Here is a 19,520-nt window from a genome sequence, read left to right on the forward strand (position 1 = left end):
ACATTACATTTGATCAATCCACATCATGAAGCTCTAAACGAGTTGATCTTCAGCCTTGTTTTAAAGGAATTGATTGTTTCAGCTGCTTTGTACTTTTCTGGAAGTTTGCATAGAAACTGAATGCTGTTTGGTTCTGGTACAGTTTATCTGAATAGGTTGATTTTTGTACATGTTTGAATATCTTAAAGTACCTCAAGATATCTGTATTTAACATAGACCAAGCCGCCATGTTCACTCTGGTAAACATGATGGGGTGTTTTCAAACCTGATAGTCCGGTAGGCTTGGCTTGATTTGCTTCCTGCAGTAAAGCATTAAGCAAACTACAGTGCAGGGCATTCTGGGCAAATATAACCGAAACAAACACACAAGTCAAATAGTAGTGGGAGAAATGGCTCGTGGTCTTTTACCAGAGACAAAAGAGAAATCCTACAACTGCTAAAATCTGACTCCATTTTGTTCACGTTTTGTGAAGAAGGATGTTTCGCTTAGCGTCTTCTTTAAAGATTTTTGTGTCATTTCCTCCAGTGGTTCTTGGTGCAGTACCACCACAGGCGAGGAGGGGGAGCAGGTTTTGGATCATTTGACAGTGCAGTGTGAAAGTGAACAGCAGTTGAAAATGTAACAAATGTTGCAATTTTAGTCTCAAATCAAATTGAGTCTATCAGGTGTGAAAACATTGTAAAACAGCTTCCTCCAGAGGGTTTCATCACCATGACTGAGCTACAATGTGTTCACTGATTGGAAAACGGTCACGTTTTTTTGAGTTTCCAGCCGATTGGTCATCGGTTGGGCGAAGTGAGCTGAAAACAATCTGATTTCAGTCAATCTCTAGCAACCATTGACTGGAAGGACTTTTGAGATAGTGATCTTTGTTTCCCTGGTAACCTTCACTCAAAGGAAATACCCAAACACCCTCTGCATAACGGTGCTTCTCTTCTCACATTCATTACTGCCTTTACAGATGTCTTGCTAGCCTCTTTGAACTGTCATCTTTACTTTTCTGCTGTCTCCAGTTTTGTGGGGAACTGACGTTACAGCCTTCGCCTTTCACTTACTGCTAATTGTTAGACATTTGTGTTTGCGTCGGCTTTCTTGCAAAACAATTAGCCCGTCTGCCTTCTCGCACACCTTCTTGGTCTTGTTTTGTCCTTCTTGAAAAGAAGGGAGGCAGCTAAACGGCCTGTCAGAACGATCCTCCTCTGAAAGCTAACGTCGTCGAAGGCAGACGTGCTTAAAGGTCATGATCTAGATTCCCATTTTTCATCTCATCGCATTCCCTCGACTTTCTGTTGGCAGCATCCACACCCGCCCCTCAGCAGAGCTCGTCTTCAGACTGCCCCCCCTCCCAGGGCAGTGACCCCCCGACTGATCACTCCCCAGTTGACCCAGAGGGAACCCCCAGCAACGCCAGGGAGGAGCAATCAGTAAGTGCTTGTCTCTCCACACTGGGATTCATGGATGCCACTTACCAACAGACTCTTATTGCAGCGGGGATGATGTATAATGTCTCGAGTGATGATCACCGGACTGAAGTTATTTACGTCTAGCAAAAAAAGAAAAAAAAAATGTCACATCAATTACACACGAAAGGTCGAACATCAATTAAGTGCGTTGATTACATGGCGTAATGAGGTGAAATCTTTTAGAATGATTGCACTTCCCAACATTTTGGTGGGAAATCAGAGTGAAGAAGAGCTGATCTGTCTCCGACCCAGGGTTCGGCGAGGTCGAACTCTCCGGTGCTGAGCGAAGCCGCTGAGCCGACAGATCAGACGGGTCCGCAGAAAGACAGCTAGAGGGACGCAGGCGGTGGGAAGGCGGTGAGCGTTTCATCAGCCCGTTCTCCCTCTCATTTCCCACAGTTATTAATCAGCCGTCTTCACCGCGTGACATTTGTGTCTCCACTCCCCATCTCTTTTTCTTCTCAATGCCAAGCGATTTCCCTCGCCTCATCCTTTCCCCCCATAAACCCATCTTTCTGTCCTTTATTGGCTTCATATTTCCATCTGTCAGCTTGCCTCCCAGTTTTTACTGTGAATGGAAGCTTTGCTGCCAACCGCAGCCTTCATGTAAATCAGTCTGAAGCTGGGAAGGCACCACAGTGTCATCTGGTGGTGAGATTTATAACTACACTAAAAGAGGTTTTTTGTTTTGTTTTGTTTTTTCTTCGTCTTCCTTTAGGGATATGGAAGCTTTCCGTCCTGAAACTGGAGCTTCTGGGAAAAACAAGACATACGAGTGACTGTGATTACACAGGCTAGCCGTTTTTTTTTGTTTTTTTTGTTTGTTTGTTTTTTAAATAACATTTAAAGGATATTTCTGGCTATCAGAGGAACTGCTTTATTTTTTCTCGAGAGGCCACACACTGTATTGCTTTCCTCAGCATGTCTAATCAAATAACTCTTCAACCAGGAAGTGACCTTTGATATCGGACTCCTTGAGCGGGAGGTGCGCGCATCCTTCCGTTTCGAACTGAAAAAGTTTAAAAAAAAAAAAAAAAACGACGTTGATGATGCAAACTACTTTTTTTTTTTCTTGACAAACGTCAAAGAGGAGCAGCATCTCTCCGTGCGTTGGCTGCAGTATGCAGCAAGTTTCCCGTCATCTCGCTCCACCGTTCACCGGTTTGCATGAACAGACACGGCTGGTGAGAGTTGGACGAACTCGGCCGAGGGCCTGAGAAACGAAGTCAAAAACTCTGATTCTTCGTCTTTTTTAAGCTGTGAATTCCCAGCCACTGACGCCGGAGCCAATGCAGACGTCTACATGACTCTACGTGACGGTGTAGAAATGAAAAATTGCCAAACGTCTATTTTGTAAATAAGACTCTTTCCCCCATGCTCTCCTAAAACCCCGAGCCTCCGTGCCATAAGATAGCACTCTGCCTCTCGGATGCCAACTACGTGTGTTTGTCTGAAGCAACGCTCCACCAGCATCTCCAGTCTTACCATCTGGAAATTAATTTAATTTTTTTGTTTCTTTCTTGGAGCCATGTTTTTTTGTTTGTTTGTTTTTTTACTTCTAATTTCTAAAGATGTATTGTCTTTTTTTATTTTTAAGGTTTCGGGGAGGGGAGGGAATGAACTGTGAATATGTGTTGCCTGTTCAGGCAGAATAAAGTCTGATGATTCTCTGATTACAAAGTCGACACAAAGAGTGAAGTGGGCGGAGCTACAGGTGTTACCTTTTTACCAACGTTTAGTGGCAGATTTTCTTAGCTTTTTAGATACACGTCATTTTCAACCAAGGTCGCGTTGTTTACAATTTGCCTCTGTCTGTCTGGTTTCTTGAAGAAACAATAGGGGGGAAAAAACTTAGTAATACATTGGGATGAAAGACGTTTTCTTATCTCTGGCAAATTTTTTACATTAGAACCACAAACTTATATGCATTTTTAGACTTTCTGTTTTTTTTTTGTTTTTTTTTTTTTTTTAGGTAGACCAACACAAAGTAGAGCTTAGTTGTTGCACTTTTTTTCAGCAAAAAATATAAAAATCAGGTCTTTCGGGGTGTATTTACCAGCTTTGCTCTGATTTAGTTTAGCTTTTCTTCTCTGCAACATACAATAGATTCAATCTGATTGAATGGCGATTGAACGTCTCAAAGTTCTGTTACTCAAGGAGGTTGAGGCTACCGCTAACAAGCTAATTAAACATCCTTGCTAGCTCGCATAGCTAAAGCTTCCCCTGGTAATGTTTGCTGCTGCACTGATCTAAGAGCAGCAATCTCTAAAGTCTGAGGGTTAATAATGGACAAGCACCAGTCTGACCTAATGAAGTATTTTACTTCAACAAAGCTGTTGCTATGGAGGGAAAATAAGTCGAGCATGGAACCAAACGAGAACAGAGCCACAGACGCAGCTCTGCTGACAAATAGGAAAGAGAGTAAAACAAACTGTATTCCATGTCTTCAACTAACGTAAGAATGTGACAAGATCTCACAAGGAGTACCAACTCATGTTCCAGGTCCTAAATGTTATTCTTAATGGTCTTTAAAAAAGGTTTTAAAAAGTGTTAAATTTGAGTTGGTAAAACCAGCAGAAGCCCTGATTTTTAACACTTGAAATAAGACAAGTAACTTTTCAGAGCTCCTCTTAAATCAGTAATTCTTTAATATTGATCAAAAGGTACTACTTTCATTGGCGGTTGTTTTTACACTTATTACAAGACATTTTTCCCACAAGTGAAGAAAATCTGCTAGTGGAACTAGTGCTTTTTTTAGATCAATATTCAAGAATTATTGACCTAAAATAAGCTCTTACATCTTGTTGAATAGTTACTTTTGAGTTAGTTTTGTCTCATTTTAAGATATTTACACTAGAAACCAGACCAAAAAAAAAAAAAAAACTCTTGGTAAGATTTTGCATTTTTTACTCAAACTTCAGATGTGTAAAATTCACATCAAACACTTCAGTGATTAAAAAGAACAAACATTTGCATTACAATCGTGAACTACCTTGTGTTGGTCTATCAGATATAATCACTATGAAATAAATCCTAGTTTGTGGTTGGAATGTGGCAAAACGGCAAATACTCAATACACTGTGGATGGTTTAGCAAACAGAAAGCTCACTGGCGACAGGACAACGCGTCTCCTCTGGGTTTGGTTTCCGTTGTCCAGTTGCTGCTCCCGTCGGGCCATCGCGTTGTTGTAATGAAGCACTTACCGTACGTCGTCTCCACCTGAACAGTCCAAACTACAGATCACCAACACTTCCTGCTAGACGATACCGGTCACAAACGGTTAACCGACGAGACAAAAAAGTGTCCCAGAATATTTTGTAAAGTTTATTTATGGAATTAAGAACTGTGCTGAAAACACAAAAAGGGATTTTTGTACGTATATGACTCTCCCCCTACTCCCTCCATATGCTGTATCCATGACACTGTTCTGTCACAAATAAATGACCACGTGATTCCCAAGGTTATTGCTGCTTCTCTGTCTTACTGCGGTAGGTGACAGTGATGGGACCAGCCAACAGGGGCTGCCCTGCGTCAACAAATGATTTAATGTGGTTTCTTGTATAGATCTTAGTTTTGGGGAAAATGTTAGCTCTTTTTTTTTTTTTTTTTAATGAATATTTGCTTTTAAGCTTTATTAATGACAATTTTCCATTAAGTTAGGTAAAGAAAAATCTGGATGGATGAATAAAATGATCAGTTCCTTTCCAGGGGGCGCTCTATGTTACATAATGGAAGATGAGTGGAGGGACATTTCTATGTTTCTCAGGATTTATGGTTTATTTAGAATCAATATAAATGCTGGTTAATATTTTAATTTAAAAAAATAAAGGATTATTGATAGTTCTTTACTAAAACAAACATCCACATTTTTCTTTTGGATCAGAACTAATGCATTTGCCAATGACACACTTAACTAATGAGACCGAAAAAACTAAATAACGACACTAAACTTAATCACCGATTACTGATAGAAGGAAAGTTTTTAATAAATCACTCATAGGCTTCTTAGAATCCTAAAGAAAAGATTTTATCATTCTGACTTTAAACTGGAAGGGAAAGTTGGGAACGTTCGGCTCTCAAGCTCACGTTAGAGTCTGTGAACTTCCAGCAGCAGACCACCGCTTCGGCAGGATAAAGAATTATACCTTACATGATCCGAAGTCTGGCTGCTTCTCCATCGGATCTCATCAGAGTCGGCTCCGACTCTCTGCCTCCCCACTTGGGTGATGGATAAATCTTGAGATGAGCCGCTGTCAGAAAATATCAATACGATTTCTTTGACTTTAGTTTATTATTATTTTCTTGGCCTGCGCGTAATTTTGACTTCACGATTTTGTCCCACGTGTCAAAACGTTTGGACTCCGCCGCTGCAAGTTGTCATTTCTTCAAGCCTACTTAAAGATTTATTTTTATAAAAATAAAAAAAAATAACACTCAAAATCCCATAACTGCCGTATTGCGCCACCCTCCTCGGAATAAACGAACTGCGGCAAATTCCTGCGATTGTGCCACTCTGTAAAGCCCACAGTGTGGCGAAGCTGAACAAAGGTTAAAGGTTGCAGCGCCGCAACTCGACTGCAGATGATGGTGCCACCCGCCCCGGACTTGATTACGCGGCGCTCATTTTTCACCGCCGTCATATCGTCAGAAACACATTTCCTGCACGTGTCAGGAGCAGATATCACGTGTCACACGTAATGAAGTTCATGCAAATGACAAAGACATCTCGGGCCCGTCCGCTGAACTCGCCAGCAAATCCAACGGCATTTTAATCAGATTGTGTCGAACCTGTGGGAAACACACACTTACACACACACCTGGCAATGCGGCTCTGGTGGCCTGTGGGATTGTGCATCCAGCTTGGTGGCTGAGTCTAATGGTGGCAGTGGGTTCATCTTGAGGCCAGTATTGATCAGCGTGTGTTTACTCAGCGAGCTGAGCAGAGCTTTCCCCTCAGTCACAGCAGCTCATAACACACAGTCATGTTTTCTGTGATGATACAGTCGAGCAGACTCGCGTCCCACAGCTGCCTGCTCGCTCTGACGCTCAGCTTGGTGCTGCTAAGGTAGGAGATTTATTATTTCTGCTCAACTGTAGCTTCCCCTGGCGCTTTGCTGTTATAAAAAAAATTTCAGATTTGTTTGTCATCTAAGCACAAATCGTTTTAAAGGGGCCGTGTTATGCAAGATTGATTTTTGTGAGCTTTGTATCGTGTTATAATGTTATTCCCTCGTCAAAAAACACACATCAAATGGTTGCTTTGATTCTTTCATGAATGTTTCAGAAATCCTTTAATCTCCATGGCAACCATTCAGCTGTGCAAAAAGCTTAGTGGGGACGGAGCAGCACCTTTATGATGAAGCTTCTTCTCAGAGTGGGAGTTTTCAAGCTTCTGCCTCACAGAGTGCAACCCCCACCCCTCCCACGCACGCACGCACACACACACACACACACACACAGACTCAGCTCCGTCAGACTAGCCAGCAGCAATTAGCAAACACCTGGTGGAACTGAGCTCATCAATAGCAACGCTGGTCAAATGCTGTTAAATGGTGAATAAAGGAGCCATGTTGTGATGACTTCCTGAAGGTGGAGTTTTAGAAAGAGCAGGCGCTTCTTAAAGAGACAGTGGCCCAATTTCAAGGTGTTAAATTACCAAGTGGCATTTCTTTTAAGTCATGTTTTATCTATTCAGCTGAAGGTAACATAGTTACTTGGCTGTCCTGTAAAATGGCTCTATGTGCCTGTGAAATACGTAACGCTGCCCTTTTAGATAAACACATTTGCTATCAGGCTGCATTTTTGTTAGTTTTGATTTCTCATCCCATGAACACATCACAGTGAGTTTCCCCGAACAACAGCAAGTGATGAAAACTCCAGTGTTCGTGAAACCCGTTCAGTGGGTAACCGGGTGGTAGTTCAGCCGGTGGACTGTGTTTTATCGGAGTGGAGCCGTTGGTCCCGCTGTGACACCTGCGCAAAGAAGAAAGTAAGTACGATGACGAGGAGGCAAATGCACACAATTGTGTTTGAACAAATGTCAGACAGTAAATAAGATCTAAGCAAAGTTTCATCCCCCTGCCTTCTTCAAATCGAACAAAATTGGTGTTTGTGTCGCAAAAATTTTAATTTGTGCTGCTGTCATTTAATATTTTCAGAAATCATCAAATGTCAATCAGACCCCCCATAAATTACAAAAATTTTGTTGCAAAAACCTAAAATTAAATAATTTATCTACATTTTGTTTGACTTTGTTAAAATGCACAAAGTCCTAGTTGAAGTTACTGACATAAAGGTTTCCTGAAGCTGGAACTCCACAGGGGAAAGTTGGGAGTTTCTCATCTGTTTCAACCCTGATCCCAAAATCCAATATGGCTGCCAGGCACTTTAGACCTCTGATAATCTGGAAAATGAACAGCTTGAAATAGTCATGAAAATATTTTTAGCACTAATGTCAGTGATGAGAGTTTGTCAGTTGTTGCCCATTACGGCTGTTTTTGTTTCTGTGCTGTTTTTCTTTTTTTAGCAAACTAAAACCAGTTAATATTCAACATGAAATCAGCCATTTTTTCCCCCAAAATCTAGCAAAAATAAAGTAAATATATGTTCAGGTAAGTCCAGATAGTAAAAGCTGAACTGATTCCGTTATGAGCAGCTAATTAGTTTTCATAAAGACGCGCCGCCCACCTGGAGTCAGATTAGAGATGGGTAACTTCATGGCACAGAAACGGTCGACAGACAATTTTTTGGGGCTTTCGACATTTAAATATTTAAGAGCCAGTCAAGCTGCGTTTGATCATAGTGGAGCTCTGTGTGGACTGTGAAGAGCTCCGCCGCTGACAAAGGTCAGAGCTGATCCACTCCAGTCCTCCATCTCACCCACTTTACAAGAGAGGGGATTAATAAAGCTGACATGACAAAGTGAGATCAGCCCTCTAATGTGATTTCAGCCATTACGGCTCTCAGGAGGAGCTCCGGAGCCACAGGATGTTAGAGGATGTTAGCAAGACTCTGTTTCAGTGTATGCTGACACTTGGCGTGTTTGTCTCCCTCCAACTACAACCAGTACCGCTATGCTAAACTGGAGCGGCCATCTCAGTTTGGAGGAGAGCCATGCTACCTTCATGGCACCCAGGAGGAACGCTGCGAGGTTCCAGCCCGCTACACCTGCGATAACGTACCTCTGTGTGAGGGATTCCTCTGCACGCAAACAGGTATGCTGTACGTCTGTCTCCATTTCTGGTTCACTCTAGTACCCCTATCTGAAATCCAGTGGAATTAATAAATGCCTTTACAGTTCAGCATTATTTTTTTACAATAATTTTTTATTACATTATTTCTAATTAAATGGACTCTACCTGTATTCTATAAAGTAAAGGAACTGCAGTAAAGTTATTTTTTTAATTATTCATGAAAGGGGCTGAATAAAAATATACTTTTTGTGTTATTTTTTTTTCTTCCAGTTCTCCGTTATTATGTACTTTGATTTGGTTTAGTAAAACACCCATAAAAATATTACAATTTATATCTAGAACATGACAAAATTTGACTTTTACAAGAAAGTTTAACAATACGCAGTTTCTTCTGGTAGGCTAAGTTGATATTTCCATTTGCTAGCATGCTAATGGTCATTCTTTCTTCATGAAGCCGGGCACAGTTAGCTAAAAAGCTAGCTGTGCTAACCCTAAAGCTCAAACTATAAACATCAAACTACTTGAAGAATCTTCAATACAGATGTCAAACATTTTCAACAGAGAGAGTTTAACTAAATGATAATTTATTCAGAAAAATAAATTTGGTGGAACCTTAATGTTTTTACAGTTAGCAGAAACGCTACGCTGCTAAGCAGGCAATTTGTGTGGACAAAATGGACCAGCACTTCTAAAGATTCACCACAGTTTAATTTGTCAAAAAAAAAGTTGCCAACCATGTACACTAAGAGAAGAATGTCAAATATGAGCCAGAAGCAGTGAAACTGTATGAGAGCATTTCCTTTATGTCCCTCAGGTCGCTGTATCCACAGAACCCTGCAGTGTAACGGTGAGGACGACTGTGGGGACATGTCCGACGAAGTCGGCTGCACCAAGACATCCAAGCCCTGCAGGGTGGAGGCAGAAGAGTACTGGGGAATAGAAAATCTGGCCAAAGGGTGAGTCACTTGAAGACTCAATTTCCAAATCATGCCGGGTCTCTTTTTCTTCTTGCTGCTGTTTTCAGACTCTCCCACTGTTCTCCATATCAACAATAATACTTTTTCTTTCAGAATAAACGTCCTGAACAGCCATCTGGAAGGCGTGGTGCTCGATAACAGATATTATGGAGGCGGCTGCCTGCCTCACTACATCCAGGATGTCCCGTTCAGGAAGCCCTTCAACTTGCAGCAGTACACGTTGCAGGTCAAAACGGCCGACTTTGGTCAAAGTCGTGTCAAAAATGGAACGAGACACATAAATGTGCTTTATGCAATGGGAGAGCAAAGATCAGCAAATTTGTCCCTCCTGTTTTACTTACATTTTTACATTTTCTTAAAATGGAAAATGTTGTTGGGTACAACACAACGTTTTTTTTTAGTCTTTTAATAGCCATATTTTTTTGTTTTCTTTGCTTTTCTTTGAATGCTAATGAGAAATGAGGCCACAAAGATAAAGTGTCAATGATAAAGTGTAAATGTTTTTTTTTTGTTGTTTTTTTTTTAAAAAGGAAACTCAACACTCACCTCTAAAGTGATTTACACACATTTTCTAAACTACAGGAGCCATTATTCCTCAATACCGTTTGAACTGCTTAAAATGACAGCAACATCTGTCCGTCATCCCATAAAATTCTTCTGCCTGCAGACGAGAGGCTCGTACGATTTCACCCTGCAGTCGTTCGAGTCGTACTCTGACTACATGGATCACACTCTCAGGGAGCGGATGACCCAAACCTCTTTCTCCATTGGCTTCGGCATTCCGGGCGTCTTCAGCTTTGGGTTCAATTACGACTCCTCCAAATACAGCAAGTCTGTCAGCAAGATTCGACGTGCCTCCGGAGTTGTACGTTTGTCCCTCTGGCAAATCTCTAAACGACCAGCTAACCTGCAGCGTCGTTTTCTGTGAAACGTCACATTCCCTCACGGTCTTGGCGACTTTCGCCGTTGCTCTCTGATCTCTAGACGAACAGCTTCATTCGAGCCAAAGCGGAGCTGGAGCTGGCCCAGTACATCCTGAAGTCCGACGGCTTGGTGCTTCACCCGGAGTTTCTGCAGCGCCTTCGCAGTCTGCCGCAGGCGTACGTTTACGGAGAGTACAGGCAGATCTACAAGGACTACGGCACCCACTACATCACCGAGGCCGCCCTCGGAGGAGATTTCGAGCACACAACCATCTTGAACAAAGAGAAGCTGGAGAAGTCAGGTCTGGAGTGATTATGGCACCGGGATTCAAAATTCGTAGTCTGGCAAAAATGGTTTGGATCTGGTTTCCAAGCAGTTAAGAAGTAATCGCGCTCTGGTTTGTCGTCCTAGATTACAATTTGGACCAGTACAAATCTTGCCTGCAGGTAGGCTTCAAGATTGGGGTGACCATTTATGGAGTTCCTGTATCCTTGGGCGCTGGCGGTGGATCCTGTGCTGGACTTCTGAATGAAATGGGAGGTGGGAATATGTCTCTGATCGAATTTCTTACACCTTACGCACAAGTTGTACCCTGCAAGACGTTTCTCTGCTTGCATTCAGAGGACACAAAGAATGGGGCGATGGTGGAGGACTTTGTTGCCGTCGTTCGGGGTGGAAACAGTGAATCCATCACTGCTTTGTTGTCTCAGAAGCTTCCCAGCGAGCAGCTGATGAGGCTCTGGGGTGAAGGCGTCCGTTACAACCCGGACTTCATCCGCATGACGGTGAGCTCAAACTGCACATGAAAGATTTATGCTTACTTATTTTTTTATGTGTGCTGCTCGCCTCCGACATCAACCAGGTCAATAGATGTTTCGGTGTGTTTCACTCCTCCATTATCTGAGGTGCTAATTAAGCTGAGGACAATGAATCAGATCAGACAGCTTGATGCACGGCCAGCGTTGGCACGGTTACAAAGAGTTACAGTACAACAGAACTGATCAATGGCAATTTAGGGAGCAAACACCAAGCCAGTTAGTGTGCCAGAGAGAAATCGGCAGATTTTTTATTTTTTTTCTTTGCTGTTCGAGGCAGGTTTCTGCTGAATCAATGGAAAAAAGTCTCACTTTCAGATCATTTGAGCAGTAAAACGAGAAGTGTGTGATATGATAGAACATCACTATGTGTATCATCAGACCAAGCCGCTGTATGAGCTGGTGACTTCCAGGGACTTCGTCCAGGCGGACAGTCTGAAGAGGAACTTGAAGAGAGCTCTGTCCGAGTACCTGGCTGAGACCAGCGCCTGTCGCTGTGCTCCCTGTCACAACAATGGAGTGGCTGTTCTAAAAGGTACAAGACTTTGGATTGTTTCATAAAGTCCTTTCTCATTTTGACACGAACCTTAACTTGAAGAATCTGTTTCCTTCAGGTGAAATTGTTGCCTTTTTAGTCTTTCTAAGGACTTTTGGTTCACTCTTCTTCATGTAATATGGCTCTGCTCTTTGGATGACCCTATTCTGACCAGATTTTAACCATAAGACACATGGACTCGTATTTCACTGCTGAACATTGTGGCCTAAAGAGTTATCTCAGTGACTTGCTCCTTGAGCCCAGTGAGCCCCTTGCTCAGGTCCTGCTGCTAAACAAGGTCATCAGCCTGTGAGAAAGCTGGTACTTAATGGTCATTTACTTAATCAAGTTCTGTACTGACATTGGCCGAAAGACCACGGAGTAATGGCTCGTTGTTTTTGGAGCCATTACTCCAAAAACAATGGAAAAAAAGAAGACTAAGATATTTCAATAGACATTAATCAAGAAGTTAAAACAAAAGAAAATATAGACGGCCCAGTCAAGTTCAAGGAAGAAACTTCAGTCAAGGTTTCAAGACACATCTTGATTGAAGAACTTGTCTGTGTGGTTTGTAAGACCAGAATCCCAGGAGATGGAGGCTTCTGTCAGGATGGCCAGCAGTCATCCAGAGGTGGTCACAGTCCACTCTTAGGGACAACTGTACAGGATTTCAGATCGTGTCCTGACTTGTCAAAATCTACATTGATGGCGTACCTTCTGCCAACCACAAATATAAATGTTAAAACTTGTGGTTACACAAGCAGAACTTGTTTAACATGACATCTGAATTTAATTTCAATGGCAGCAAAAGTAACATCGTCTGCTTGCTCGACAGGCACGAGATGCGAGTGCGTGTGTCCCACCGGCTACACCGGACGGAGCTGCGAAATCACCTCCAGGCTAAAAGGTCGATTTAGCCGAACGCTAGAAGTATTTTTTCCAATGCACCACACATTTCATCCGTCAACGCACTGAGACGTGACAAAAGGCGTGCTTGTTTTATTGTAGAGTTGGGCATCGATGGTGGCTGGAACTGTTGGGGAGCGTGGTCACCCTGCAGCGGCGGTCAAATGACCCGGAGTCGACAGTGTAGCAACCCGGCACCAAGCAGCGGCGGCCTCCCATGCAGAGGGCTGCAGCAGGAGTCCACAGACTGCTTTTAAAGTCGCAGATGTTAAAGAAGAGAAAGTGAATAAAGTATCTACCAAACACGTATGCGACCTGGTGTTTTATTCAAATGATTCGTCCTGTGAGAAAGTATTTAATTGAGGATGTTAAACCATGAGAGCAAAAGCTTCTGTTTTTCTTTCATTGCGGTACTTAACTAGGCCTGCCTCAGGCACTGACCTACATTCAGCTGCTGTTACCCAGATTTATCCTTCAGACAAGCAAAACACAACTTTCTTACTGTTGCACGCATGAAACCGGCATTCTTGAAATGAACACAGGCTCAAAGGTAGGTAAAGTCTCCAAAGCTCATTTATTTTTTTAGAACACAATGACGACGACTCGTTATCCCTCGCTGTCTGTTTCTATGTGAAGGGGGGGGCGAAAAAATTGTCCCTTTTAGCATCGACGATTCTGAATGGCTGAGCCCAGGCAGGGTGCCCCGCCCCCTTCGGGTGACGGATTGTTGCAGATTCTTGTCCTGCTTTTCGTCCCCGACGAGCAGGAAGACCATGAGCCCCAGCAGGACCACGAGCCGTCTGTTCTGGCATCTGTCAGATAAAAAAGGAAATTATTTAATTTTGCTTTACTTAAACAATTGTAGTGTATTTTATAATATCAAGCAGACGAATTGTTAATGAGCAAAGAATGGTCAGCAAAGTCTGTGCACCTCTTTGGTCAAGACTGAAAGATCTCAAACACAAACGGGACGAACCATGCTCATAAAGCTTGGAAAAGAAAAATATCCTGGCATTTTGATGAGGTTTCTATTTAAAACTCATAAATTACCAAAGGAAATGTCTGCGGCACCTAATTTGAATTATTCAGAATTATTCAAGTCTTCAGCTGCTCCAAATGTGTTGTTTTCAATGTTTAACGTTTTTATCAGAACGTTGTGATTTTCTTTCTTTTTCTTCCTGATTTAAATGAAATAGGGTCTTCGTTTGTGAGAAAAGTGTTGTTTTTTTTACACTATTAACAGGCTAATATTAGGGGGGGGGAAAGTCTAACAAATAAATGTAAGTTATTGATTTAAACAACAGGAATGACTGGAAATGGTCCTGTTCCAAAGTGGGTCAAATAAAGTCTGCTGTGTCCATCACTGGACTGAAAATGTATAAAAAGCTGCCAAAGTTTAAAGAAAACTTTAACATAAATTTTTATTTAAAACATATTCAGAAAGAACATTTGCTCAAGACCACTTAAAGCAATCAAAGCCAGGGATGACTCGGTTCAAAGTAAACAGAAAATTATTTTTAATCTCATCAGGAAATTAGATTTTTTTTTCTTTGAGAAACTTTTTCAGCAGAACTCTAGGAAACTCTGTGGAATAAAATGATCTATGAAGTTCTCTGGTAATTGACCATTTGTTTATTTGGGTTGAAATTAGGGCCTTTACAACCATGAGCAATGTTTGTCAAGGTTTCCTGTAACAGGCCAGTGTACTGCCAACAACAACAAAGCTAAAGGTTGAGTTCTTTATTTAGCAAAACAGGAAGTTAAAAGGCTCAAATGAACAAATAGTAAAAAAAAAAGGTGTGAAGAAGGAATAACTTGACTTTTAGTAAGCGACCAGTAGTTTTGCTGATCAGACTGAGACTCTTTGTAATTAACTGTAATCTACATCAGCAAACAGGAATGCTAAGAAAGACCAAGTAGGATTAAAGTACAGGAAGCCTCTGGATATCGATGAGAAATATTTCTCTGTTATTCCTCTGACTAAAGGTTGGAATCCAAATTCTAGTGAAACCCAGTCAGTGTGTTTACATCCTGTTATTCCTGTCAGACTTTATTCCAACAAAGACATCAAGAACCAATCGAGAACCAACTCCCTGAGCTTGTTTGGTGTCCCTCAGGAACACATGATGGGCCCCTTGCTGTTTCCTTTGCATCCATCCCAAAGCAGAATGAGGCATAGCTCCTTATAAGGACCAGCTTTGAAGAAATTATTTCAGAAACAAGTAGCAAAAGCACAACAGGTTGCTCTCAATGTTTTTTAATTTTTGTTTGTTGTTTTTTTTTTTAACTGACAGCTACAAGTGTCATCGAAAATTTGAAACGTTGGGTAAGTTTGGTCCCAAATTCTGCCACTAAAAAAAAAATCCTTTTTACTGAAAAACCTGAGTGTTTTTGTAACTGGGGTGAGTCCATTAAGCAAATGTATTTTTTGTAATTCCAATTTTTGCAATTTTATGGTCAATAGATACGCATCTACTCTCTGCAGCTGTGTTTCTATTGACCATAAAAATGCATGGGGTGTGTGTCCTCACACTCCCTTTTTTGTGATTGGTTGTTACTACTGACAGAAAAGACAGAGGATTGTGGCGTTGTATGTATTCACGTGCGATTTTAATTGCATTTTGTATGTAATGGAAATGCCAATATTGTGATTTTTTTTTTTTCGCAATTCACAATTTTTTTGCTAAAGTTTTGTGATTGGAACGCAGCTAATAAGTGTTCAAGACATTGTTAAAAAATAAAAAAATAATAATAAAAAAGCACTTTTTTTTTTTTAAGGGGATGAATTTAGTGGAAACTTGGTTTGCCATAAATAGGTAAACACTTTCAAGAAATATAAATCAAATTAAACCTTCAAACCGAATATGAAGAATACTTAACTGTTCAATGAATAGTTGAAAATGTTTGTAAGTTTTGGTTTCACATCGCAGACTCACCTCTCCTGAGAGTCTCTTCGCAGGCCACGCCCCGGAAGCCGGGCTTACAGATGCAGCTACAGGAGGTGCCTGAGCGGACAGGAATCCCATTGTGCCTGCAGGGGGCGCACCGACAAGTGTCAAACTCCCGCAGATACTCCTCTATGGCCCTCTCCAGGTTGTCTATTCTGGCCCCTGCGTGGTCAGCTGCCGTGCTGAGGCGCACAGCCTCAAAGATCGGCAAAATCTGCAGTCAGTAATAGAAGTCGGTGTGAAATTTTGGCGGGGAATGTAACGTCACCCTCTTCTGCATGTCATGATACCTCAAAATCAGTCAGAGCTGGGTTATATTTGAGAGAAGCCCCCCACTTCCTGTATGTGTCCTGGTCCCTGATGACCAGCAGTCCTGAGCCGGTCTCTGTGATTCCGCCTTTTACCAGTTTGATGATGTCCTCAACCACAGCGGACTCAGAGGAGTTTGCTGCAAAGAACAGAGCACAATGATTTAAGGCTCTGACAAACAAACAGCCCTTTCTGCAGCACCACATCTTAGCAAGTAGTTTTGGTCTGGTTTCTGGTGCAAATATCTTAGTACACTTGAAATAAGGCAAAACTAAGTGAAAAGTTCATTTTCGGCAAGATATAGGAACTTCTTTTAAACCAATTACTCCTTAGTATTTTTTATAAAGGTACTAGTTTTTGCCAAGTTAAATGTTAAAAGTGAATTAATAGTTAAAGTCGGGTCTGATACTTGAATTTAAGATAGAAAAAAGCATCAATACCTGAAATACGATTTCTCACCTTTAAAATCCTCCTTGTTTGTTTCACAGCTACTTGTTTTAACCTTAATGCCTAATGCTGCTTCTTCACTGAATGAATAACTTATGCCGAGAGAGGTCCCAAAGCATGACTGGAATCTTTTTGCGTCAATGTCTGGAAGAGTCAGGAAAGAAGATGAAACATTTTACTTGAATTTCCATAAGAGCTCCTAATTTAAACCAACCAAAGTTTGATTACTTGACTTGGCCATAGCCGTTTTGTTTAGGACGGCGACGTATTCCAGAGATCCCCCCATGGTTCCCTCTGTGACGTAGTGGGTACCGAAGGTGTTCAGGAAGCGGGAGTACACGCCAAAGTCGTACTGTTCGGGAAGTTCCATGAGGGCGATGTAGAAATCTTCATGAAGCATCAGCTGGTTGCTTCGCATTTTGAAGTGGGCGGTTTGCACTTTGGACCAAACCCTAATGAAGCTAAAGTCCTGAACACAAAGCAGAAAAGCCTGACCTCAACGCTTCATGAGGCGTAAAAGTGGTATATTGTTTTCTGAACCAAACAAAGCAAGTACCGAACACTACAAGCAGTTTGCAGATTTTTTGGTTTTTGTGTGTGTGTGTGTGTGTGTGTGTGTGTGTGTGTGTGTGTGTGTGCGTGTGTGCGTGCGTGCGTGTGTGTGTGTGAGAAAAAAGCAAGGCGTAATTTACATATTGTCATATTTCTTTTCCTTCGCTTGATTTAAGGGGCATAAATACCACACAATATCTGGTTTCACACAGGAGTGCATTTTTTTTAATTATGCTGATTGAAGCAGTCAGCAAAGTCTTTTCGCTGTTTGTTTTCTAGAACATACCTGGCTTTGATATTTTGTGATGTTGTTAAGAAACTCTGATTCTGCATTACTATTCACTCCAATGTTCACAAAACCGATCCCAACAGAGACACCGAAATTGGAGGACGACATGGACTGCCTCGCTTCCAGCAGCCTTTGCATATCTTCAAAATATTCATCGGAACCCTTCGAGGTGGCTTCCGCCTGTAACGGGTTCACCTTTAGTTAAAGCAATGGTCTTTCTGGAAATTACCGATCTCTACTTTACATAAAGAGCCACAGTACCTACCACAAAACTGTAGGTATGGTAATTGTAAGGCTTCCGGTAGTTCTTTTCGTCTTCATTGTACTGTAGACTCTCACAGAATGCATCATACATTAATTTACTCCATTCTCCATTGTAGACATATTCACACTTTCCTCCAAAGTACTTAGGGTCAAGTACTTGATCCATAAAGTCTCCAGTTAGGAGGTTGTAGCTTTAAAAAGAAAGCAGAAGTATTTTGTTTTCAGAAGAGTAAGGTAAGTTCATATCAACTGTAAAAAGCATCCAGCACTTACCCCTGCGTGCCACGTTCAGCACCAGGAATTGGGATCAAGGTTGAACACTTGTCCTCTCTCTGGGTGATGCGATCGCATTCGTCTTCGTCAGAGAAATCGTCGCAGTCCGGTTCCCCGTTACAGCGAAGGGATTGGCTTATGCAGCGTCCTGGAAAGATGAAAAAGTTCAGAAACACACAAACCTCCCTTGACTTTAAAAAAGTAAGTCACCCTAAAAGACCTTTTGGCGGGACTTGCCTGTTTCTTTGCAGGTGAAACTCTCCCCGCAGTAATCCCTGACCATGCACTGGGTGGTCGCTGTTGGACACGCCAGCCGGTCCCACAACGTCCCAACACAGTCTGTCCCACCAAACTGTGCAGGTTTCTCCAAGTGTCGAAAACGTAACTAAGACAAAGTAAAGAAGCTTGTTAAGGGTGTGGCAATGACACAGAGGTAAAGTGCGTGACCCAAAGATGAAGGCCTTAGTCCTCGACGTGGCCATCAGAGGTTTCAGTCCTAGCCTAATGACCTTTGACGCATGTCTTTTCCCCTCTATCCACTTTCTTGTCTGAGAACTATCAAATAAAGGCTACTAAGGTCGACTTTAAGACTAAATGTTATATATATCCATATATCACAAATATATTATGTTACATTACAGCCGGGAGTTATAGAAGTCAAATGTTTTACGATTGTATTGGAACCGCTGCTGGCAATACTTTATACAATCCCTTTGCCCAATATTTCTAGCAGAGACAATTTTTACAATTGCCTATTCCTTATTCCTGAAAATGAAAGTGAGAGGCTATAAAAGATTATATTAAATCTGCACTGGCATATCTGAACTCATCTGTATTATAAACCTGGTAAAAACCATTCAAAATGAGCCTTTTACATAAGCAGATATACTCAATACAGAACCCAGCTACCTTAAGTGGTGAGAGTTAAAAGGTGCATAGTTGACCCAGTCCTTCCTTCAGTGACCCCTCTAGTACCTATCTAGATGATCTGATGATTTTATCAGTGAAATAGTGCATTGACGTTTTGAGAAAAAAAAAAAATGGAGGTTTCAGTTTGTGTTTTACAGAGAAAAACATCTTCACCGTTTTATCTGTGCAGGAGTCACACCGTGTCCAAGACGACCACCTCCCCACTCTACAGTCGATGGGCGCTGGACTGTTTGCAGCTCTAATCCTCCTAAGCATCATAGCATACATTTTTTTTAATCACATTTATTCAACTGATTGTTCGAATTGATGAAGTGAAAAATACTGCACCTGGTCTGAGAAGTTGTCCATGGCTTCCTGGTCGCGTTCACAGTTGGGTTAATAAACAGATACAGAGCACATAAAGCCACAACCACATGATTAAATGTCCCCATTTTGAAAATGATCAGGGAAGCTCAAACATATCATCACATCACAAAGTGGATGTTGTGGTCCTAGGAGGACTTCTACCGTCGCTGTCTGCACCAACAAAAAGTGAATGATTGATCAAGAGTAAACAGAAGCTCTTACAAAAACGGGGAAAGTATTTTTTAATGACCTATGACACCTATATCTTGTTCTGGTCACTGCAAAAGATACATCACAAACGATCTGTCTTCAAACTAAGGGCAAGCAGCTATTTATGTCTTTTCTCATG

At 41.7% G+C, this 19,520-nt stretch overlaps 3 protein-coding genes across 8 annotated transcripts in view; 2 read left to right on the top strand and 1 right to left on the bottom strand.

The window, feature by feature from the left end:
* Positions 1–4,928, top strand: part of dab1b (DAB adaptor protein 1b) — a 63,010-nt gene extending 58,082 nt beyond the window's left edge. For all 6 annotated transcript variants that reach the window (XM_015030906.1, XM_015030902.1, XM_015030904.1 and 3 more), the window contains 3 exons: positions 1,298–1,425; positions 1,717–1,821; positions 2,183–4,928. In XM_015030906.1, coding sequence (XP_014886392.1) covers positions 1,298–1,425; positions 1,717–1,797 — 209 coding nt within the window. In that variant the 3' untranslated portion in view covers positions 1,798–1,821; positions 2,183–4,928. The remainder of the gene's footprint in view (positions 1–1,297; positions 1,426–1,716; positions 1,822–2,182) is intronic.
* Positions 4,929–5,295: 367 nt separating this feature from the next.
* On the top strand, positions 5,296–13,121 carry c8b (complement component 8, beta polypeptide). The gene is made up of 12 exons (XM_015030908.1): positions 5,296–6,529; positions 7,306–7,453; positions 8,531–8,678; positions 9,472–9,613; positions 9,728–9,860; positions 10,302–10,499; positions 10,619–10,859; positions 10,970–11,098; positions 11,180–11,343; positions 11,755–11,908; positions 12,744–12,815; positions 12,917–13,121. The coding sequence occupies exons 1-12, from the start codon at positions 6,447–6,449 to the stop codon at positions 13,069–13,071; spliced, it is 1,767 nt and encodes a 588-aa protein (XP_014886394.1). The 5' UTR covers positions 5,296–6,446; the 3' UTR covers positions 13,072–13,121.
* A 243-nt stretch (positions 13,122–13,364) lies between these two features.
* c8a (complement component 8, alpha polypeptide) lies at positions 13,365–19,356 on the bottom strand. The gene is made up of 11 exons (XM_015030909.1): positions 19,154–19,356; positions 18,980–19,073; positions 18,134–18,281; positions 17,897–18,044; positions 17,625–17,814; positions 17,357–17,539; positions 16,747–16,987; positions 16,531–16,662; positions 16,053–16,210; positions 15,751–15,976; positions 13,365–13,626 (listed from the first exon to the last, which is right to left on the bottom strand). The coding sequence occupies exons 1-11, from the start codon at positions 19,255–19,257 to the stop codon at positions 13,475–13,477; spliced, it is 1,776 nt and encodes a 591-aa protein (XP_014886395.1). The 5' UTR covers positions 19,258–19,356; the 3' UTR covers positions 13,365–13,474.
* Between the last annotated feature and the right edge of the window lie 164 nt (positions 19,357–19,520).

The sequence above is a fragment of the Poecilia latipinna genome, unplaced genomic scaffold (assembly GCF_001443285.1).
Source record: "Poecilia latipinna isolate Pla-1442-1.1 unplaced genomic scaffold, P_latipinna-1.0 Scaffold195, whole genome shotgun sequence".
Classification (NCBI taxonomy): Eukaryota; Metazoa; Chordata; class Actinopteri; order Cyprinodontiformes; family Poeciliidae; genus Poecilia; species Poecilia latipinna.